The 23,722-nt window shown below is 44.8% G+C and overlaps 1 protein-coding gene across 1 annotated transcript in view; it reads left to right on the forward strand.

The window, feature by feature from the left end:
• The window catches only part of PTDSS2 (phosphatidylserine synthase 2), a 34,725-nt gene that overhangs the window by 7,350 nt on the left and 3,653 nt on the right, over positions 1–23,722 (forward strand). The window contains exons 2-10 of the mRNA XM_068397749.1: positions 806–907; positions 5,800–5,882; positions 10,457–10,524; positions 12,900–13,034; positions 14,030–14,080; positions 14,438–14,551; positions 16,344–16,462; positions 17,162–17,276; positions 19,213–19,358. Of these exons, the coding sequence (XP_068253850.1) occupies positions 806–907; positions 5,800–5,882; positions 10,457–10,524; positions 12,900–13,034; positions 14,030–14,080; positions 14,438–14,551; positions 16,344–16,462; positions 17,162–17,276; positions 19,213–19,358 (933 nt within the window). The remainder of the gene's footprint in view (positions 1–805; positions 908–5,799; positions 5,883–10,456; positions 10,525–12,899; positions 13,035–14,029; positions 14,081–14,437; positions 14,552–16,343; positions 16,463–17,161; positions 17,277–19,212; positions 19,359–23,722) is intronic.

Raw genomic sequence — 23,722 nt, forward strand, 5'->3', positions numbered from 1 at the left:
GAAGTGCTTGACCAGAACCAGTATAAGCAGACGGACTCTCGTGGATGGGACAGCACCAGGGTATCACACCGGCAAGGTCGCACCTTTCTCAGCACAGAACAGCCCCAGGCTTTGCCGTGGAGCTTTGCTGACGCGGTGGTTCCAGCAGAAACCCCCGGTGCGGCGATGGCTGGACGCGGTTCTGCGGGCACGCTCCTCTAGCCGTCAGCCTGTGCCTGCGCTTCGGACCGAAGATGAGATGAACCTGTAAGGATTACTGGAAATAAGGCATCTAGAGGCAGCAGCATAGTTCTTACGATCGCAACTGCTCTCATTCAGAGATATTTTTATTTTTTTTTAATGACTAGTTTTTCCTGTAACGTGTAATCCCCTTCTCTGGAGTGAATCCCCTTCTGTTTAGTCCTAACAGTCCGTCCAGTCTGCTGCAATTTTTATTAGTAGGCTTTGAACAGCACCCTCAAGTATATACCTGGCAAACCAGGAGAGAGATCCGGAGGTTCTTAGATCTGAGTGTTAGCAGAGTTGGTGCTAATTTTTTTTTGAGTTGGTTGTTCACTTGGCAAGTGTTTGTCCCAGTCTTCCTTAACTCAAAGCACTGGGGGGAAAGTGAGCGAGACCCGTTCTCGTGGCGGGCTCCTGTCGCACAACGGACTGATAGCTGAATTCAGAGCCAGGGTAAATTGTTTTCTGTGCTGTACAGTACATAAAACTTCTGTAGGGTTAGTGACTGCTGAGGTGTCACTGACGGGGGAAGATACAAGTTTTTCTGCTTTCTGATGTCAATTTTCTCTCTTCTGAATTTTAGGAGAGCTCATACCTTAACAGTCCTGTTCATCCTCACGTGCGCGCTGGGCTACGTAACCTTGCTTGAAGAAACACCCCAGGACACAGCCTACAACACCAAGAGGTGAGCGTGGGAGGAGGCGTTTCTGGAAGGGGTGCGTTGGGAGAGGGGAGCTGCACGAGCAAGGAGCCGTACCCGCTTCTGCCTTCTGGATAAGCCGCCTCGAGTGACCTTTGCATTAACTTGTTTGACTGTCCAGACCCTTAGAAAGTGACAAAACCCGGCGTAAGTCTATAAGCTCCTTTGGTGCTGGTTATTGAATTTAATTTCTAATCAGTTTAGTGTCACTTGCTGTCACACCTGGTGGCTGCCACGCGGGTGTGATTTAAACCAAACTCAAAGTACTGTGTTTCTTTGACAGTAATTCTGACTCTTTTCTTTAAAATAACCTAACTTTCTAAATTACGTGAGCTGTCACTAAATTTTTCTGACTTAAGTGCTTTTTGTAAAATCATGTTCCAAGATTTCAATACAGATCATTATTTCTTGTTGAAAATTAACATGAGAACCTGTAGCCTGAAGGGAAACTCTTGGAAAATAAGAATGAGTCTTACGTGTGTGGTCCATTTCTACCATAATTTAAACTGATTAAATGTAGTTGAATTTCTCTTCTTTTTAAAGAAATACAGTAGGGAACAAAAAGGGGGAGAAAAGTGATCTTTTAAAAATCTATGTTTTTAAAATTAAAAGTTAAGGGGATGCTTACAGGCTGCAGAGCATCCTTGCTATAAGCATGACAATCATTGTTTTCTACCAGTCTGGTTTCTTAAATATGAACATGTTTTTTTCCCCTTGCTATTAAAGGGTTTCTTCCTGTTTTTTTACATTTTTAAAGCGACTCAGGATATGGCATTCAAGGGCAGGGAGATGCAGGAATTAGGGTATTTCTGGGGTAATCTTGGCTGTCACTCATTAGTTACCCATTCGCTGTAGCTGATGTGATTCGCACTCACACGTGTGCCGAGCTGAGGGTATACAGATATAAGGTGACTCGTGGAATATCTTCTTATTGAGATTAGAGCCTTTACTGCTCTAATAAAAACAAAACCAGAGAAGATTAATCAGCAGGTTAACCTTTCTTTCATGAAATAGAAGTTGCTTCTGCATATTCAGTGCCGGGAATAACGAGTCCAGTTGTTAAATGAATTTAACAGCATCGTACCAGGCAGTGAGCAGCGAGTGTTCCTCGATCACTTCTGTGGCTGATTGTGGAATCTGCCTACAATATCTAGATGCAAAAATACCTGAAAAGCAGCATCCTCAGAATTGTGTATAGTCTTCCAAATACTGGGGTTTGTTGCTGGTTTTGAAGGATACATCTCTGTTTCCACCCTTATGCTGTTGCCATAACCATTCAATCTACATTCTTAGTTCTGAGGGTCATTAACTCAGCCAGATCATTGCTTTTTCCAAGCTAAAGATCCGTGCAGACGTAATGCACGAGTCCCGGGGGCCTTTCCCCAGCTTTACCTCTGTTGCCTTGGCCCTGATGTACAGAACGGGTGGAAGGGTCTGTGTTGTTCAGCACACCCCTTTTGCTGAGTCAGTTTGCAGAGAAGTCCTGTCTGGTCTCAATTAAATCTCTCTCCTGAGGGCTTCGAGGTAAGTGCTGTGCCACGTTTAGCACTGTTAAGCATGAAGGATTCCAGCTCAATTCATGTCCCAGCCCTTGTTCTTACCTCCTTTAGCACCCGTGTGCGTGCCACCCTCTTATATCTCATCGTTCCTGAGATTTTCTGTGGCTCTTTCAGTGTTTATTTGAACAAAAAGAGGCATTTTGGAGCAGGAGTAAGATGGTCACAAGATGCATAAATATATCCATATCCCCAGTTTTCACAGATTTTTTTTATTTCTACTTCCATAACTTAAAATACCTTATCTGACCCGGAGACCTCTCTCAGTCTTAGCGTAGAGCAGTTGTGTGTGTTGATCTAAAATTTTGGCCTGCGTGAGGCTGTCGCTGTGTGCAAACACTTCGTGGGAACACTTGCCTGCTTGATGACCAGCAGCAGTTTAATTACCACCGAGCAGTGTCCCTAGCTGTCATGCTGCTTTATTTCCAACTGCTGCACAAGGACAGTGGCGCAGTGTTTGGGTGCTGAGGTGAGAAGGCTGAGTGAGGTCTAAATACACACTCAGGAAATGTTTTATATGTAAATCTAGCCAAAGTTCATTAGGATCATACACACAGGTGTTGATGTGATATGTGATCACATCCCCTCTGTCATAAAGAGAGTTGAAAATCTACTTTGTTAGCCAAAGAGGTGTTGTGCTGCAAAACCTGATCAATGAGGCTTTTTATTCACACCATTCCTACAGCACTGGAAGCAGCCTTGAAACAGCCCGTCCTGTCTGACAAGTGCCAACCTCTCCTCTGCCTTCAAGCGCCCAGGAGGAGCTGACAGGCCTGAACCCCAGCTCTGAGGGGAGCTAAATAAATACTCAGGGACCTCCTTTGCATACAATCCACATCTCCCAGATACTTCGAATGCTGAGCAGGGGTTCTTGGGGAAAAAAGTGAATGTTTTTTCCATACAAAAACCACCTTTAGGTTTAAGAAATCCTGTATGCATCACGGTTGTGCGTTGAATTTGAAGTCATGAACCAGCCCCTCCTCTCAGATGCCTTCCTACACTAGTTTGGGGCAGTGGTGATCGCTGCTCAGCCACGGTAACAGATCCACGTGGACGTGTGTTTGCAAGCTGGTGATCTCCAGCTCCTGTTGGTGAACACCCACAGAGGAACCAAGGTCCAAGGAGGCCAGAGCTCTGTCTGATGGTTCTTCAGCCTGCAATGCTGCTGAGGGGATTGTACCAGTGATGCTGCTGTAGGGACAGCCCGGGAAGGGACAGGGAGTGCGAGCTGACGTGCTGAAAGCCTACAACAAAGGATGCTACAGACACTCATAGACAGGCCTCATTGTGTCCTGTCTCTGAATCGACTCTTAAAATAACACGAACAATAGCTTGTTTGTACTAATGAAACTGCCACGTTCTCCCTTTCGTATTTGGTTAAGTGCTAAAGTTATTTTTGTAGGCACATTTCACTAATTAGGGTCTTCCTGATCTGCTGCTCAAGGAGGTGCATTAGCCCTGTCCCTCCGGGCTGCCTGGGGGTAGCTCGAAGAGACCCCCTCTCAAACCCTAGCGAGGTTCTTCCCTCCAGCCATGGTAAGCCAGCGGGCCAAGCTGCTGCTCGGGCTTTGAAAGCTTCATAAGGAGGCAGTGGGATGGTGTCAGGGGAGAAATTCAATTAGCACAGGGAAAAAAAAAAGATAATGGAGCTGGCATAGTTATGCAAATTTGTGATTTTTCTCCAAACCTTCCTCTGGTGAACTAGAAGTAAAATAATACAGCTGAGACCAGCTCATTTTGGCACAGCTGCTGTTGGCTGCAAGTGGGTTTTAGGAAAAGGAGCGTAACTGGAAGTTCCTGTGGGGGTTTAGATTCGGGTCATCTCCAGCTTCAGGAGAGTTACCCTCACAGGAATGATCTTGGACATCTTGTTTCTTTGCTGAGCATAACGATAGCGAACAGAGAGAGGTGTGTTGTTACATGACACAGAATGGAGGCTGTTCTCTGTAAGTGTAAATTATTTCCCAATACCTAGTGATCCAAAATGCAGAATATTCTCATTATTTGGGATTGGCTGAAAACTTTTTTGGCGTCTTCATCTTTGAAAATCACGATGGACCTGTCTGTTCACTGCTTCATTCAGCAGCTAATTCTGTTGTGCTTCCCAGTGTTGTAAAGCAAGCAAAACAACTGAGTTACACCTGTTAAGGAAACTCCATTTTTATTTTCAGGAAGCACAAGCTTTTTACATTCAGCGGTGAATGTTGAAAAATAGTTTTCATAAATCTTTTTGTTTTCTGTTTTGGAAGAAGTTTGGAGTGCATTTTCTTTGCACTTTTCTTTTGCTTGCAACCCACAACTTTATGGAAAAACATACTGCATGTAATCAGTGGGTTTCAAATCCTGGATCTGGAACATTGCTTGCTTATTTGCTGTTAGATCAGTAAGGATCTCTTCCTGGAACCTTCTGCCTGCCCTGAAGGGCTCAGTTCCACGTTGGCTTAAGCTTCAAGAAAGTTGTTGAGGTGTTGGAGCGAGTGCAGAGGAGGGCAACCAAGCTGGGGAAGGGTCTGGAGGGTCTGACCTTCGAGGAACGGCTGAGGGAGCTGGGGGTGTTTAGCCTGGAGAAGAGGAGGCTCCGAGGTGACCTTAGTGCAGTCTACAACTACCTGAAGGGAGGTTGTAGCACAGTGGGAGTCGGCCTCTTCTCCCAGGCAACCAGCGACAGGACAAGAGGACACAGCCTCAAGCTTGGCCAGGGGAGGGTCAGGTTGGACATGAGGAAGTATTTCTTCTCAGCAAGGGTCATTAGACACTGGAAGGGGCTGCCCAGGGAGGTGGTGGAGTCACCATCTCTGGAGGGGTTTAAGAAAAGCCTGGACATGGCACTTAGTGCCCTGGTCTAGTTGCCATGGTGGTGTCAGGGCAATGGTTGGACTCGATGAGCCCAGAGGGCTCTTCCAACCTCATTGAGTCTGTGATTCTGTCTCCACTATACCTGGGCTCATGGTCTGGTAATTATTACTTTAAGGTCTCTGTGATGTTCTGTTAGGCTCTACACTGTAGTTCTCAGCTTTTGAAATAGCACCAGTGCTGGGTTGGTCTTATAAGCTCCTCCTCATCTTCAGTTGCCTAAGAAAATGTTCTGGAGTGGTGGCACGTTCAACAGTTCATTTTTAAATTTCACTGAAGTTGGAGTGGAGCAATGAGAAGCTCTCTAACTTGGGAGAGACCTCCAAAAGGCGTCTGTTTATGATTGATGTGTTTAGTAGTTAAGAAACAAAGACATTTTTAACTTTTTTTTACAGCAAAGCGTATAATTTACAGTTTCATTAGGCAGATGAAGCAATGTAAACAGTTTGTTCTGTTTTTCACTTCCAGAGGAATCGTTGCCAGTATTTTGGTGTTCTTGTGCTTTGGAGTCACACAAGCTAAAGATGGGCCCTTTTCAAGACCTCACCCAGGTAACTGAAGTTGTTAAGTCCCTCGTAGATTTCTGATAAATTGCATGGTTTATGGTGAACGTAAATATTTGTGTTCCTCGTACAGAAGGTAAGTGGTAATTTAAATAATAATACAGGTTAATTAACACTGCACACTTATGTAGCCTCCCAGCTTCCACCCAGCCTCCCAACAGCGCAGTGATCCTTCTGTGCCTTCAATCTGCATGTGGCATAGGGTTGGGGGGTTTTGTTATCTCCCTGTTTTGGCTTCCTGGTGTTAGTCAAGAGCTTTGTGTGAACTGCCAGGTTCTTGAAACCTCAACTTCCCTTGTTTATCCCTTTTTTTTCTTCCTCCTTACTGTAATGGGACTGCACTTCTGACCGTGTATCCTGTTGCTGGAGGACAACACTCCCTTTGCTGTATGTCTGTTATCCACAATAACTGGTAGATTAGGAGCCCTTGATTATGATTTTAAAGATTTCTAATAAGACTGTAGGTCTTGAAAGCATCTGAAAGCACAACACAAAACCTCTTCCATGTAGCGTTGTATCAGGTGAAGTATGAATATATTTTAATATCTTTGATTTTCTGCTTATTTTTAGGTGTGAATCATTGAGAAAGGATTAAGGGAATTTATATAGGCTTACATAATGTTCCTGAAAGTATTAGGCTCTCCTAGAGTCAAATAAAGCTATAAGTGTTTCTTATGCCAAGAATTTAACCTTCCAGTTTAGGAGTGCTCTTCTATATGAGAAACAGCAGACACGTTAAAAGCCTCAGTCCAAGCAGGTGTTGCTCTAGAGCAGTGCCCACAGCACACCTCTGCAGACTCAAGGGTTTATTCAGGAGCGTGCATTTCTGAGGTCTGATTAAATAGCAGGTTTTAGTCTTTCCTTTCTGTTAATTGTGGTTCCTCCTGTAAGACACATTGCTTCTGTTAAGGACACTGGTGATATTTGGGTGCTTTCAGTTTTAGGACATCCCGTGGCTTTGTCTGGGACAGAACCTCTCCAGTTACAGAGGGGGGTACTGGGAAGTTCTCATCAGGCAGTCAAGCTCCGTGGTGCTGTTCTGGGAGAAAGATCTCAAAGGAGGAAGCCTTTGGGTCAGTTGGGTCACTGCAGTCACAGCCAGCCCCATCAGCTCTGTTACATGAACTCTTCAAGCTGTATCCTAAAAGGAGCTGGGGTTCATGCCCTGCTTCTGCCAGGGGATTCTGCAGCCCTGTTATTCACTATGTGTGTACCTGTTTATGACCATCTCAGAGATGTTTTATATTTTTTATTTGTTTTTTTTTTGTGCCTAGTGTTGCTGTTCTGTTTAAATAGCTCCTCTTACTCGGTGTCTATCCACCTGATTTATTTATACACAGCTCACCTATGCCAACTCATCGCTGGTTTTGCTAAAGCAAACAAATTTTCCTAAATCAACAAGTTTTGCTTTTAGTCTCCCCCCTCAATATAGGTCTGCTTTCCTTAGAACTTTGCTTTTCTTTACTCCTTTAGCCTTTCAGGTGGGGTAAGTCAGGCTCAAACCTCTGTTGTTAAGTAGGTGTAAGTGGCTGGTTGTGCACGCAGCCAGGCAGTGCTCTCTTGTTAAGTGTTCGTCTTGTGTTCTCAAGCCTCCCTACAGTGGCAGCAGTTCAGTGTTTGAGCGCAGTAATCACTAAACTATCAGGTTTGTAAACGATCAGTTGAAGCCTACTTGATCAGGAGGATAGTCCCAATTTGAGGGAGGTTCGTGGTGGCAAGTGCGCTTAAGGAAAGCAAATATTAGAGGTATGCCAAAAATAACTTTATAGCTAAAGCTGCCAGTCCAGGAAGAGAGAGAACACGGTGTTTGTACAGCTCTGAAAACATCTTGTTTCTGGTGTTCAAGTACAGATATAAAGTAGTCTTCAAAACCTCTTGGGTACTTATATCAGCTGGGGAGAAAGCACATTAAATTATAACCAGGTCTTACATTTTTGTTATGAAGTATTGCTGAGCGTGTTCACGGCTGCACATCATCTGTTGCCAGAACCCTGTGTGTAGAGGAGGAGAAGGATTTAGGGCTTTCTGGACTGCATGTACATCAATTTCAGAACCACTCTGCCACATTTATGTCAGAGTACTGTAAGATCTGTCATACAAGGCTTTATAGGTCAGAAAAAACTCGGCATGTTTCAGGCTCCTAGTCTGAAGGTGATGTTTGAAGGAAGCTGCTCAGTTCTCACAGAAGTGTGTTGATGACAGGTTAATTGGTACTTCTGGCTTGAACGTAATGTTCACTCTTCAAGGGATGCAGTCATTATAGGAAAGGGTGGAAAACACCTTATCAAACACAAACTGATTTTTTCATCACTTAAAAAAAGTCACCATGATATTTCTGTCGTGCAGACTCGCGTTCAAAAGGCTGAAGTACTTTTCAGCAGCACAGAGGTGCTGGCTGGGGAGAGGTTCCTCTCTTCCAGATAACCCTTCGACCAGTGGAAAGGGAAATTTGCTGGGGGATTTGAGAGTTAATGGAATCTGAAGGAAGGACAGAAGTCTCCAGTCATGGTTTCCACAACTTTTGTGTGAGGACAGCTGCCCAAGAGGCACTAGTTCCTGCCTCGCCAAGAAGGTGGGCTGAACTCGGCTTCCCTCAAGGAGACCAAGGGGCAAAACCACCCCATAACCTGTGTTTAGAGGTTGGTTTGGGGTTTTTTAATGACTGGCCCCTAAGAAGACACTTCATTGTATTGCATAATTAAGAAATGACAGTTATGTTTGTAGATTTTAAGTAAAAATCTTAAAAGTTCCAAATTTCCAGTGAAAGCTGTTACAGAGCTCTGAACTTCCAGTTATCCAGGCCACACCTGCCTTTTTTATTTTCCCTTTTTTTTTTTTCCCCTTTCCTGGAGGTGTAAAGTAGGCCGTTTTGATGACATTAATTTAGCAGTTTTGCTGAAAAAAGGTCACACCTTCTCACACTTCAGTCTATTTTAATGATGGTGTCAGAAGCAAGCTGGTAGAGACTTCTTTTAAAGATGTGGAGGTTCGCCCCCCTGCCATCCTGCTTGGGGCTGAATTGGGCAAAGATGACATTTATTTTGTCTGAGGGGGCAAGCAAGCCTCTGGGAAGCTCTGCAGCACCATGGCGAGTTGGTGAGCCTGGAGTTTGTTTAGTTCTTGCATTATTTATGTCATGGTCCTGCTTTTAAGCATTAACATACCTATGTTGCCTTGGAGTTTATAGAATAAGTGCCCAGGTCAGAAGGTTCTTGGCTTTTTCCCTTCATGGCACACCATGGTCGTGCAGGTGGAACAGCTTGCTGTCTCCACTCCACCATAGGAGCGACTGTCTTGACTCCTCTGTGCCCCAGCCCAACTCTTAACTATCACCCAGCTGTAGCCATGGAAGGAGAGCTCTGCTGTGTAAGGGTAAACAGGAAACACCTGAAGGAAAGTCCACTAAAATCATTCCAAAGTGATTAGTACGTGACGTTACTGAGAAATTTAAATATCCACTTGGGATGAGTCAAGTTGTGCTGAATTACCTTGTGCACATTTTTGGATGGGATTAGGAAAAAACGCTGGAGCACTCTGTGCCCATACTGCCTCTGCATGGACCTGCTTCCTCCCGTACAGGAGGTAACAACAGTGCTGGTGGGATTTCAGAGCATGGAACGGAGACCAAACCAGTCTCTGGGTGGAGTAGGATGACTTGGGGGCATGAGTGCAGCCCCTGGCCCCCAAACCTTGTACCCAGGACAGTCAGAGGGCCGTTACCTGAGGACTGAGGTGATGATGATGGAGCTGGAAGCGTACGAATACTTCAGTTTGTGTACCCTGTAGATTCAGGTGTTGCTTCAGTGTGAGAAGATCTGTAATCACACATCTTGGGAGGGTGAAAAACGACTCCCGACTCTGAAGCAGCTGAGTTTTGCATGGTGTTTCTCTTATTATGAAGAGTTTCAGATGATCTCACATAAGTTTTGTATCTAGCACCTGCTAAACCTTTGGTACTTTTTTTTTGCTCCTAGTAAAAGTGAGAATGTCTTTGGTATTTTGAAATGCTTTCTGCCCCCTGATGAAACAACCTTGTCTTCAGGGAAAAAGTAAAAGCTGTGGTTCTTCCTGCCTGTCTTAGTCTTGGCTGTTTCAGCAGTAGGTAGGAAGGAGCTAGTGGAGCGCATTAGCCGTGCTAGGGCTGGGAGAACCAAAGATGGACAGGTCAGGTTGCGTGAGATCCTGGAGAAAGAAGTTAGATGAGTTCAGGAAGGATATAGGTCTCTTCCAAGACCTGCTAGAAAGCATTGCAAGTGGCACCTATCTGTCCTCCTAGTTCTTAAATATTTAGTTCATTGGATTTGAGCGTTCTGATGGATCCTGGTCCATTCCCACGGATGCAGGTCGCCGCCTGAGCAGCTCTGGCAGATTTACCTAGCAGCCTGTGGGTAGTTCCAGAGCCTTTCTGTGCTCTTTAGGGAGAATGGAGAACACTTGGATGCTGGGCTTTGTAATTTCCTGGTGGGAGCATCTCTTCTGGAGATGTTTAGTTATATGACAGTAAATGATTGACTGCTGCTTTGCTTGCAGCTTGCTAACATCCCGTTTGTCTGTTCCTGTAGCTTACTGGAGGTTCTGGCTGTGTGTCAGCGTTGTGTATGAGCTCTTCCTCATCTTTATACTCTTCCAGGTAAGTAACTTAGACCTCTAGTTACTAAATGCTGGTTTAATAACCCTTTGTGGTGTTCTTTCACGTTCTCCCTGACTACAGGAGATGCTCTTTGTTTTTGTGAGATCAGATCAGTGTGCTAGGTAGGGAGACTTCTAGGCTGAGGAAAAATTATAATATCATAAAAATATTTCACCTTGCTGTCTAACCTCCAGTTAGTCTCAGCCTAGGTTAGACACTGCAGTGAAGGTTCTTTAATGAGCTGATGAGAAGTCAGAGTTGTTTACATCAGGAGTTGGTGCTTCTCACGTTTAGTCTCTGCTCTGCTGGACTTGACGTGCCTTGCTGAAGTTGGGTACCAGCTGGTAGTTTCTTAGATCCTACAGATTGTGGGGTGAATTCATCTTGTTTAATCTTTTGAAATACTTTTTACCTTGAATGATAGGGGCTTTGGACATTTTTTTTTGCAATAACCCAAAACTTCATACACAACTTTGTGTAGCTGCAGCAAACTGAGGGGATGTTTTTTCTAGAGGGACGTGCTGTTGCTACTTCCAAATAAAGCACGGTATTTTTTACCATATTCTTGTCCTTCAGTAAACTGAGAATTTTCCCCTGGCTTTTACAATTCTGTGACTTCTCTGAAATGCAGCAGTTGAGGTAAAATATTTTGAGATGAGCAAGAGCAGTAAACGTGATGCTATTAACAAAGCCGTTGTGTTCCTGTGTGTGTACTTACAGGATGAGGAACATGTTTTTAAAAAAGGCCAAGTGCTCTTGAAGAAGCGGGGCTGGAGTTCAGAGGTGTCAGGATCTGTCTTCTGGTGGAGTAGGGCATTTGCTTTGCAAACAAGTTTTTAATATTGATCAAACCCTTTCCAGCTAACCAAAGATCTCCTTTGGCTCCAGCACTTCTTGTTCTGCTTGGCTCTCCTGGAGCCTCCCCACAAGTCAGTGCCAGGCTCTCAGAACACAAAACTCTCCTCTTTTTTTTATTTTTCTCCTTTTTTTTTGCCTGGCTCGCTGTTCCAGTGGGCAGCTGGAACGTGTCTGCAGCTGGTCAGTAAACAGCAATGGGAGTTTCTGTCCCGTTGACAGAACGTGGGGGTTCAGTGTAAACCCTTGTGCAGGGCCCTGATGTCTCAGTAGGGTTTCTTTCAGGCTGCCTGTCTAATTAATGTGATTAATTTTTATTTGCTAGTACTGTTGTAGTTCTGAATTCTGATAGAAAAGCCTGGAGTTGCTGGGCTTTCCCCTGGCAGTACGTTATGTTTAGTTAAGGACACTGACGAGCTGTTGCTCAGCTCTGCTAAAAATACATTATTACTTTGCACAGGTTGAAATAAGGTTAAAATTACGCTGAGTCTGTAAGTGACTAAACTTCCTCAAAAGCAAACGCAAGCTCGCTCGTAGCTGGAACTTGTCTCACCGTTATTGTGACTTAAGTGGTTTTATTCCATAATTTTATTATTATTGCTGTTAACTTATTTTGGCCTTGCCCTGCTTTTCCTCTGCTGGTCTGTCACAGACGGTCCATCGCTTCTGTTGTGAAACATTGACCACAACAGTGAGCAACATCATTGGGAAATACTTACTCAGCACACGTGTGTGGGAGTTACTAGTGGATTAGTTCAAGTTTTGGTCACTGTAACTAATATTTTGATAATTTCTTCCTTGCTGTTTGCTTCAAGCTCCTCACCTGCGCTGCCAGAGGGACCTTATGGAAATGCCTGTGTTTGCAGCGAGGTGCACTGAGGGTTTTTCTGCCAGTGCAGTTCTGGGCTCTGGGGCTGGAGTGAGCAGAGCCCACGTGCACACTAATCCTGCTAGCAGGGCGCCTCGCTCTGCTGATGCTCGCACGCACTGGATTGCTTTGGAGCCGCGTGTGTAAAGCGCTGCTGGATCTTTCCTGTTCTGGGAGGCCGGAAGGTCACTAGCTCAGGAGATGCAGCCGCTGAATGAGCCTTTCCTGAGCTCCTGGCTGCTTTTTCTTTACCCTCGCCAAGCCTGAGGAGGGGAGAGGAAGGGCGAAAGGGTCGGTGGGAAGGAAGAGTTGTGCCAGTTGGAGTGCTGAGCTTTTGGGAGGGAGGGGACTTAGAGGAGAGGTGTGGGAAACAGTTAAAGATCTCTGATTTTTCATCTTTAAGAAATCTTAAATTCATTGTGTAGTCATTTTTTTCCTTAATAATTAGAGGCCCAGAAGGTCACGTATATATGCTGGTTGATGCTTCCAGGGCTGGATGTATTTCAAGAATCGCTCCGCAACACATTTTAAAAAAAAAAAAAAAAAAACAAACCATAATTTGAGGATACAATGTTGATGTTAATTATTTTTGTGCTTTCTGTGCATTAACGCTTACTAAGCAGGAAACGTGGGGTTTGTGTTCCCTCTGCAGACGGTACAGGACGGCAGGCAGTTTATGAAGTACATCGATCCACATCTGGGTGTTCCTCTGCCGGAAAGGGACTACGGCGGCAACTGCCTTATTTATGATCCTGGCAACGAGACTGATCCGTTTCACAACATCTGGGTAAGGAACAAATCAGTTCACTCACTGATGAGTCTGACACATTTTTTGATAAATGGTTGCTTGATTGAATTCTCTTCGAAGCGCAGTCATGAGTTTTTCTGAGCGTTGAATGAGAGAACCAGCCATGACTGGCTCTTCAGCTTTCTTATTTCTCTTCTCTTGACCTTTCCTGTCGACCAGATGGAGGGTAAACTCCTCAACAATCCTTGTTCATCAGATTGTTGATGTAAACCTTTTCCCCTGGGAGTCTGAGTTGATTGTGTGCTTAATGAATCTTCTACTCGCAGTTGTCTTGAGGCACAAAGTTTGAAAGTTGCATGTTGCCAAGCAACCCCTAAGTTGCACTTTTCTGAAGAGCAGAAACCATCAGGTCATTGTTTCTCTCTGGCGAACAGAAGACTTGAAATTCAAGGGCAAGGGAATTACGATTACTTACAACTCCCTGAGTGCGTGGAGCCATTAGTGCTTGTGTCGTGAGGGCACTGAATCCTTTGGGTCTGCCCTGTGAGTCTTCAGTGCATCAGGAGCTGGAACAATGGAGAGCAATTACAGCTGTCCTCTTCTGGTCGTGCATCCAACTAGGAGGAGGCAAGGCACTGCCCAGGGATTTATGGTGGCAGGACTGATAAGATTTAAGCAGCTCTGCGGGATACAAGGTGGGGGTTTGATGAAGACATGCATGTTCTTGCTCTGGCTTGGACACGTGCTGCTTCTGTCCCCTTGGAAGGCAAGGAACGTGACATCAGCATTGACAAGGGAGTCCCCACTTCATCAACACGATCCTAATTCCTGTTTCTGTCCCTTAAAATTCCTTGCTTTGGAGGTAGCTTGTTTGTTCATTGTACTTGAGAACAAAGAAACTTGTAAAATGCATCTAGAATTTATATGGGAAACAACTGAAGTTTATTGCTCTGTTTTTTTGGGGGGAAAAAAGCCTTAAGAATGGGTTATTGTTTGTAGTGCAAAGTGACCTACACTCTCTTCTTGGTTTGTAGGACAAACTGGATGGATTTGTTCCTGCTCACTTTTTTGGCTGGTACCTGAAGGTAAGAATGGGTCTTCTGTTACATTTCTGTCCCAGTACTCTCCTACTTTTAAAGCCTGACTGCTTCTGTTTTAGTGATGCCATTCTCTGTGATCAATTATGTTAGGCAGTCATCTGTGAACTACACCAAGTGTGATACATGAAAGGCTTTTTTTTTTTTTTCCCCCTGACCATGTTAGGTCACCTCATCTCTCTCCAAAGTAACATTACATTGACAAGCTCCCTCCACCATAATTCATTTTGGGGTCAGATCAATAAAAGTGAAAACCTTTACTCCTGTAGCAAGATAAATGCTTGAATGGAATGTTGTGCAGCTGTTGTGGATATTTAAAGATCTTTTTTTTCCCTCTCTATGTAGACCTTGATGATTCGAGACTGGTGGATGTGTATGATCATCAGTGTAATGTTTGAGTTCCTGGAGTACAGCCTGGAACACCAGCTTCCCAACTTCAGTGAATGCTGGTGGGATCACGTATGTACTGCATAGCTCACAATATATTTGTCTCAGTGGAAGTACATATTTCAAAGAGAGGGAGTGGGAAGTGGCGAGAACTAAGTTATACCATGTGCATGTGGCCAAAGATGTCGTTGGTGCTTCTCCATGTTGAGTCTGTTATATGTTTGCCACACTTTGTATAATTTCGCAGGTTTTCAAACAATTGCACAAGGTTAAATATTTGTTTTGGTTCATTTCACACCAGAGAAAGAATCTAAAGCTTTACCTGAACGTTTTCAAATATTTGGTGATGGTACAAACCATAAAACCTGAAATTAAGAGAAAGGTAAAACTTGGTGTATGGAGTTTCACATGGTGATTTTTCTTGCCTGTTATAAACAAAAAAAACCCAACCAGACTCAGTGCAATTTGTGTCCAGCTCTTCCTTCTGTGCAAACCTGTCTTCACTGTTCAAAACAGTAAATATTACTGTGTTTAGAATTTGTGGTGTGGTTTATAAAAAGGTTTTAAAAGAGAGACTTTTGGCCTTACTGACAAGCTCTATGGTCTTTGCACGTGATAGCCTGTAACCATTCTTGTCCTAAAATACCGCTTGTGTGTATTTTTTCCAGCCAGAGGGACTGCTGTGATCTAGTTTCTCTGTGGAAAAAACAAGCTCTATAGCTTGAAGTGACACAGGTTTTTTTTTTTTCCCCCTATGAAATGTAAATTGGTTACCAGAGCGATCAAAATGACCTACATTCAGGGCACACGGCTAGGGTTCTTGTGTTGTTTTGGCTTGTTTTTATTCATACAATCACAGAGAGGTTTGGGTGGGAAGGGACTGTTAAAGACCACCTAGTCCAACCCCCTGCAGTGAGCAGGGACATCTTCAGCTAGATCAGGCTGCTCAGAGCCCCGTCCAACCTGACCTTGAACGTTTCCAGGGATGGGGCATCTCCCACCTCTCTGGGCAACCTGGGCCAGTGTTTCACCACCCTCATTGTAAAAAATTTCTACCTTACATCTAGTCTAAATCTCCCCTCTTTTAGTTTAAAACCATCACCCCTTGTCCTGTCGCTACAGGCGCCACTAAGAAGTTTGTCCCCATCTTACCAAGGTGTTGAAGCTGTGGCAAGCCAGGAGAACACAGCGTGAAACCACCATCCCTGTTTTGTACAAGCTCTTTCCCAAGCTTGTAATGATTTGCTACATGGTTGTATTTGTAAAAGTAAATGCATTATGTATAAAAACATCAAGCAAAGCTATTTTGCCTTCAAAAAAACTTCTTATGAAATTAGCACTCCGTGCTCTGCTGCTTTGAATTCAGAGGACAGATTATTTTTTTTCAGCTCAAGAGCTCCATCTCCAGAACTAACGCTTGGCAGTGAGACAGAGCATGGCAAGAAATCACTTGTTTAATCCTGACCCTGGAGATAAGTCATGTCTTTAGGAGGGGGCCTGAAGCTCAAAGAGTGTGTTAAGTTATTGGCCAGAGTAAAATCCAGTGTGTAGGAACATATTCAGATTTTTTTTGGTGTGTTTCTAAAGTTCTCACACAACGAGTGGATTTGAGCTGATAGTAAGTGGGAAGAGGTCTGGTCCATAGCAGAATGAGTACAGCTAAAGAGAATGTACAGCCTTCATCTGTAGAACACCTTTGCTTGGGAGCTGAGGTTCCTTCTCCTGACAGTTCACACCCCTCTCTTTTCTGGGGTGTTCAGTCCTTGTGACTCAGAGTGTGTCTGCATGTGTGTGTACCTGTAGTATCTTCCCTTTGACAAGCTTCAGTGTTTCTTCTCCGGCATCACTGTGTTTCTCCTTTCAGTGGATAATGGACGTGATCTTATGCAACGGATTAGGAATTTACTGTGGGATGAAGACTCTGTCTTGGCTTTCTTTGAAAACGTACAAATGGCAAGGACTCTGGAACATTCCTACGTACAAGTAAGTTGGTGCAGGGAGTAGCTCCACAAGCAGTAGCACAGCACAAAGTCTGGGCCCGTGTTAAAGGTCTTGGTTGTTGAAGGGTTGTTGCGTTAGGGTTAATGTGAATTAAAGAATTCACGTGTGTTTAGGTGACTCTAGTAACTTCTTACTGCATGGAAGCTTGTTTATGAGAGTTTTAGTTAACCTGAGAATTAAATTGTTGAAAATACACCTGTCTGTCGTGAGCATTGCCTGGAAATGAGCTTATTTAATGAAATTGTCAAAGGAAATGCAGGAACCCAAGTCAGGATCATACTCTTTCATTCACAGCAAGGATCTAGCTGGTCTTTGTGTGAATAATGCGTTCCTTGGGAATCAGAACTTCATAGTAATTGGGACACTGAAACTTAAAATTTAATAAATCCCTTGTAGTCTTGTACCAGTCATGAACTGTCCTTTTCTGTACTGTCTTTGCTGAGCAAAGCAGAGCTGAGGAACTGCTTCCTGCAGTGAGCGTGGTACGTTAAAGTTTAAAATGATAGTCCAAGTAACAGGCTTCTCTTCAGCTCGGGATGTTAATCTCATTAAGTAGTCATCTTTGTGGAGTAAGTGGAGGCGTTTTGCGTACATGAATTGGTGTCTCGAATGGAAATGTTAGTAGATGTTTCCTGTGTGCTGTTTCTTGAGATTGCAAGAATGTGTTCTGCTTTTTTTCAGAGGTAAAATGAAGAGAATTGTCTTCCAGTTCACCCCCTACAGCTGGGTCAAGTTTGAGTGGAAGCCCGCGTCCAGCCTACGCAGATGGCTGGCAGTTTGTGGCATAATCTTTGTAGTAAGGAAACTTCTCTCTTTCCTTTATAATTTGATTTAATGTTTGGTAGCACTCAAGCGACTGTGCAAACGGTAACTTAGGCTGAAACTCTGACATGGTGTTTGTTTAGCTGAGGCTGGAAGAGATCACTCCAAATCCTGCAGGAAAGGTGTCTGTTTGCGTGTCTCTGGTACAGTTTACAGGTTCATTGCATAAATATTTCTTCTTGCTGGCTGAACAGTGTTGACTGGCAATGAAAGCAATATAAACTGTGATCTACAGGTAGCTCAGCAAGTAACTGCTGCTACCAAACCGTTGGCTTTGGATGGAGGTGGCTTGTTTCTCTCAGTCTTAAGCAGATAGGTGTCACAGGACAGCTGGGATGCCTCAGGCTTCTATACGTTAGCTCTGGGCAGCGTGGCTCCTGCAGTGCAGTTTTGCCTCAGATAGTATTTTTTTATACAGAATTAAATAATTCAATTATCCTAGATATTTTTATTTTTATGTTTCACTGAATGGTGTTAACGGTGTTCAGGTAGACTAGCTCCCCATCTAGACAGCAGTCACAACAAACGGACAGTGCCTCCTTCGTCCAGCCGTCGGAGTGGCTGCATCGTGTCAGGGCAATGCATCATCTTGAATCCGTAGCTTCCATTTCACAGTCACAGATATCCCACATGACACTGATATGGAAGATAAATTTGTTTAAGTGCTTTTTTCCCCTCTCCTGCCTCTTGTCAGCTGGGGGACTTTGGCCTTTGTGCTGTCCACGGGGTGTCCCTTGGCTGTTTTGAGCGACTCAAACTTACTTCAATTCAGCAACTGTGAAGTTTAACTAAAAAAAACCCTTGAGACACTTGTAGTGATTCCAGAGACACTGGGCACTCACCACTCTGTATTACTGCTGTGGTACAGGATTTAGCTCTGTAGTTGCTAGAACAGCGTCCCTCTAAGCATCTTGAGATACGTGGAACGTGAAACCTGCTGGTGGTTTATGTTGGGTTCTGCCCAGTGCAGTTCCCTGTTGTGGTTTGCTGAGTGGGGCACGTCAGTCAGCTCAGCACATCACCTGATTCCTGTTGCATAAAGCGTTTGCCCAGTTCCCATGGCACAGCAGACTTGCTGAGGTGCCCATAGTTTATGGGAGGAGTAAAGTAAATGTGCCTGCATAAATAAAACTCGTGTTTCTCAGAGTTACCACGTGCATACTCACAGCTTTTTGCACCCTGAAGAAATCAGGTTTTAGGTGCTGGAGCAGATTTTGCAACTGAGAGACTCCATTGAATTTATACTCATCTTTGGTATAATAATGTTTCTTTTAGCAAAGCCTCGCTTCAGCTGGCAGTTCATAAGCAGCTTCAGGTATCGGCTCGCTCTTTTGGATTAAACAATTCTTAGTGCCATTTGTTATCATTTCTTTTGAAACTTGTGCCTACTTGCTCACTTAATCACGTTGCCAGGGCAGCTCACTGCAGAACATTCTGCTTTAAACGTGTAGCCAGTTCTCCTAAGTTGGCTTTGGCAGCAGTTTGTGTAACTGTGTAAAAAACTGAACCAAACAAAAAAAAACAGGCTGTACTGCTCGTGCCTGCTGTTATTCCGGGGCTCCCTCAGTCAGATTTTAAATGATAGTGAGAGGACAAGCTGTTGGGTTTAGGGTTTGTTCTCAGTAGTTCTGCGGGTACTTCAAACTCCTGATAAACTTGCTCAAAATTAGAGGCAGTGCTTGGCCAGGTTCCTGTTGGGGTTTTTTAGTACCTCTTCCAACACACAGAAAATTTTTTAAAACCCAGCTGTTCTTGGGTGTTATTGCAACTGATGACAGTGTGCTCAGGACACCGAGTAGGACTTCGTGGTGTTGGAGGAATAGTGGGGGGAGTCATGCAGGGAAAGAGGGAGATTCCAGGCTTCATTCAGTGAAGTCTTCTGAATGTAATTAAAATGTCCTTTTTCTCAGTTTTTATTGGCAGAGCTGAACACATTTTACTTGAAGTTTGTCCTTTGGATGCCACCAGAACACTACTTGGTCCTGTTACGACTTGTCTTTTTTGTCAATGTGGGAGGTGTGGCTATGAGGGAGATCTACGACTTCATGGACGACCCGTAAGCCAGTCCTCTTGTGTATATACCATGTCAAGCCTCACTTGCTTTGTTTTGAATTTGCTCCAGCTTGTTGGCATCCATCTCAGGGCAGTAGTTCCGCTCGTCGGGGACAAAAACACCTAATCCCAAAGCATCTGCTTTGTGTTCTTTTGGTTTGGAGGTGAAATTCTGAGTACATCTGGTTAGAGAGCGGCGGCTGTTAGGGGCATTCTGTGTGCACTGTTTTTAACCTCAGTTTTGAATAAATGATCACTCTTTTGAGAATTAATGTGTAAATTAGCTGGAGTGCCACTGGCCTGGGGGCAGAGTACTGACCTCCACGTTCAGGTTGATAGCTACAGTCCTTAGATGTGCCTCCTAAGGACAACAGGGCCCAAACTAAATAAAACTGTGTTTCTTAAAGGCGCTTCTTTTCTTGAGCTGTCTTCCAGCTGGGCCCTGGCCCTCTGGCACCCTCTTGCAGATCAGAGGACCCTTTGTAGCCACCGCAGTGCACCCGTACACAACAGTGCATGTACTTTCAGACTGTTTCTACTTAAGCATCGTATTTGTCCTTGCTGCTTTTGTTTCTGCAGACTATGTAAGACTCGAGAAAGCTTTGTTCTCAAAGTCACGTTTTCTTTTAGGTTTTAGTAGTAATGTCACAAATTGCCTGAGCCCACATCTTAAGTCTAAGACAACGTCTGGCTTCAGGGGATGTTCGTTGTCCGTCGCTGACCAACGCAAAAAGTGTCTGTGTTCAGAATTTAGGGTTCCAACATTCTGTGAAGAGCAGTTTCCCTTGCAAGGCTTTGACTCCTAGAACTGGGAAGAAGGGTCAACCCACATTGCTTAGTCGGATTTCAGGACATTCAGCAGTGGCAGGCTGCCCTGCCTTTGGTGTCGGACCTACTGGTTTGGGACGCGCCTCCAACTCAAAGGTAAGAAGAGGTCTCTGCCTCTCACTGGTGAGCTCCTCTCCTTAGCACCATTCACAATCTTCTGGTCCTTGTGTTTGGGTTGGAAAAACTCCTTTGCCCTCTGTTCAGCCACATGGCATAACACTGACACTTAGGAGAACCATCAGTCACCAATACCTCATTGCTGATTCAGTTTGTTGCCGTTCTTTCAATGAGCAGCAGAAGCTCATCCAGCAAGCAGAGACTCTCCTCCTGAACTGCATCTCTTCATCACTGCCACCACCTCCCTGTGTCTCTTGGTGGGTAAGGTCACTAGCCCCCTCGCTTCAGAGGTTCATGGCTCTGCTTGATGCACCACAGAGCTGACCGCATCAGACTTCATCGTGCAAACTGGCAGAACCTGGCATCTGCTCTTGCCTAATCTCTTCCCTGCGAAGGCTTTTGAAACTGGACTTCAATTCCTTCGTGCATTTCAGGTCATCCAAGCAGAGGTAATTACCCCCGTTTTACCAGCTTAACTGGGTGTGTTTTCACTTGCACATCATTTAGAACCAAGGAACTGGTTTGGGTTCTTCCTGTTGGGTTGTAGGCAGAAGCTGCTGGGGAAGAGCAGGCTGTGCCAGAAGCTCCCAGCTGACAGCACATGAGAAACCTTCCTGGCCTTTTCCTTTTGGAAACTCACTCAACTTCATAATAGACAAAGATTGGAATATTCCATCGACCTTCCTTGTCAGAAACATGGCTCCTTGCCTTGTCTGGCAGTGGTGGGATTGTCTGAGATGAACCGATGAGATCCCTTCAGCTAACCTTGCAATGTTTAGTGTAGAAAGTAGTGAAGTTCAAATACAAAGACTCTCTTTTTCTCATTCAGGATTCTTAGTATCTGCAGACAATTCTAGGGCTTTGCTTGCAGGAACTTGGTCTGAGCATGGTGACAATGAAGTATCTAGAATTGAAATAGTCCAAGAAGAGGGGTAGTTCTTGAAGCTGTTCTCCAGCTGTTACACACCACCCTCCTCCTGGGATCGACACGCTGCCTCTGAGTTCTTGAGGACTGGCTGTGTGAAATGTTCCTGAGCAGAAACTCTTGATGCAAGAGTCTGTAGGTTTGTCCTTGTCATATCTTCCTGGTTTCTCGTCTTCAAGTCGCTTCCAGGGAGTCTGCATTGAGGCCAAGAATTTTAATCTCATTTGTCAGATAAAATAAAGGACTTCTCTTTAAAATCTTTCATGAGTAGAAGTGCAGGAAACTAACTCTCTTCCTTGGCAGCTTCAAGGTGTGCACAGATCTTTTGTTGGGGCTTCAGTCTTCTGTCAGGGTGCTGTCACGAGCTAGTGAAAGGAGACGAGGCAAATGAGGAGGCAGATCAGCAAAGCAGCAAGCTGACCTAGTCATCTGCACAGCTAGAGTTCGCAGGGAGAGATCTGCTGTCCCGTTTTCTCTCTCCATGTGTTAGGGCTGGTTTCTGCCCATTTAATCTGTCGTACCAGATGAGCCACCTGGAGCAGTTTCTGGAGCCCTTTCATCTGAGCTGGGCTAGGCAGGATGCTTTGTAAAATGGAGTGCACTCACCCCACCTGCATCAGCAATAACCTACACTTGATTTACTGTGTCACATTTTTTCCCAGTGTATTTGGATGATTTTGTGTAGTTTGAACTTATTCATTGTGTCAAACGTGACTCTCAGGCCTCATGTTTAGGAAACTGTTTTGTGTGCTTGACTTGCAATGACTGCCCTGGATGCAGGAGAGGGGAGAGAAGCTCTGTTTGCTCTCCATGCTTAGATCCCTTCCCAGATCCTGAGAATCTGGGGCTGGACATCACAGCAGCCAGAGAGCAGCCTAGAATTTGCTGCAGTGCCCTAGAAGTGCTGCAGAGGTCATCTTAGCATGTCCAGCCCTCTCCAGGTTTGTTGCATCGCTTTGCTCCCCATCTCCCAGTCCTGTCCCAGCAGTTCTGCCACTTTACACTGAACCTTACACTGTGGTAGGAGTGGAGTAACAGAGTCAGACAAAAGAGAAAGGACCTGGTGGGAACATGCACTTCAGAATACAGTGTGGTTAAGGGAGAGGGCAAGGCCCTCTGTGGAGTAGATGCTCCCTGTGATTAAAGCAGAGACACACAGAGCAAAGGTGGGATAAGGACTAATAGAAGGCAAAAAGGGCTGACAGGGAAGTGCACCAAAATGCTGCTTGTGTGGGTTTTGAGTAAAAGATACAATCCAAAGGCTGTTGAGAAAGGTCAGGTGTGTGTGCTTGCTGGTGAAACCCATGGTGGTTATGGTGGTTGAAGGCATTGCTTTTCTTAAGTTCAGTCGTCCTTGATTCAAATCAGTTGGATTTCAGGAACTACTTAATTAAATCATACATACAACTTCTAGTAGCTTTCTCTTGGTTCTTTCCTGTAATGGGAATAAAATCCCATTTTAGATTCAGAAGATCGGTGACAGAGGAACAAAAATTTAGCTGAGCAAGCGGGCAGTGAAGCACTTGACTCTGCGCTGTTGGATGTGCCAGTGGTGCTGCGGTGGGCAGGGCTGCAGTGTGAGCCCATGTGTAAAAAAAGGGCTTGTTTGGTGCCCAAACAGAGCCCCACTGGGTTATTGGCGTGGGAATCCTCTGGTCTGTCAGGGCAGCGAGCTGTAAAGATGCCAAGGCTGGAAGTGACATGAACAGACGAGGTCAAGAAGTGGCGGGTGTAGCTGGTTCAGATGAAGCCCTCACCCAGGTTTCTAGCAGTAGGCTGTTCCCTGTGGGGGTGACGAGCGTCCCTGAAGAGCAGCTTATCACTATTTGAAGTTTATATAGTTCCTGTGCAGGAACGGGTGACCCAGAAGGTGGTTTATTTCCAACCTCTCCTGCAGGTAGAGCTGCTGAATAGATGTCTTGATTCTATTGCAGTTTAATTTCTGGCATTACTGATTGATGAGTCCTTCACTCGGCTTGTACATAGCTCTGCAGCTTCTCATTGACTTGGGTACTGCTTAAAAACAAGCCCTGGGGATTAAATATTAATCACGTATTTGCCCCGAGGTTGTGTCGTCCTGGAGGTGCGACGCCGTCCTTGTGTCTTCTGTTATCTTGCCTGTTTGTTACTAAGCTTTCTTCTTGTGAAATCCTTGCAGAGATCGTTAGTGACAGCTCATTGAATGCCTTTTTGGGGAGAGAGTGAGTTTCAGAATGCAGTTACACAGGGGTTAAATATGGTTATGGCAGCGTGACTGGGCGTTTGCAGGGGGAATCTAGGAGCAGAGCTCCTATTTCATACCGTACCCTGAGCCTCAGCTGAGCTCAAGCTGGTCAGATGATTGTTTTATGTGGATTTACCAATACCCTGAAAATGGGGACACCTCCTTGCATCGCGTGATGATGAAGTTTAATGTCTTGTGTGTTTTCAGAGCCTCTTGAGAGGAAACTGAAGTTTAACAGCTACATGAAAGTCGTCAGCCTGCATAGCCTTGGTAC

The sequence above is a fragment of the Nyctibius grandis genome, chromosome 4, assembly GCF_013368605.1.
Source record: "Nyctibius grandis isolate bNycGra1 chromosome 4, bNycGra1.pri, whole genome shotgun sequence".
Classification (NCBI taxonomy): Eukaryota; Metazoa; Chordata; class Aves; order Nyctibiiformes; family Nyctibiidae; genus Nyctibius; species Nyctibius grandis.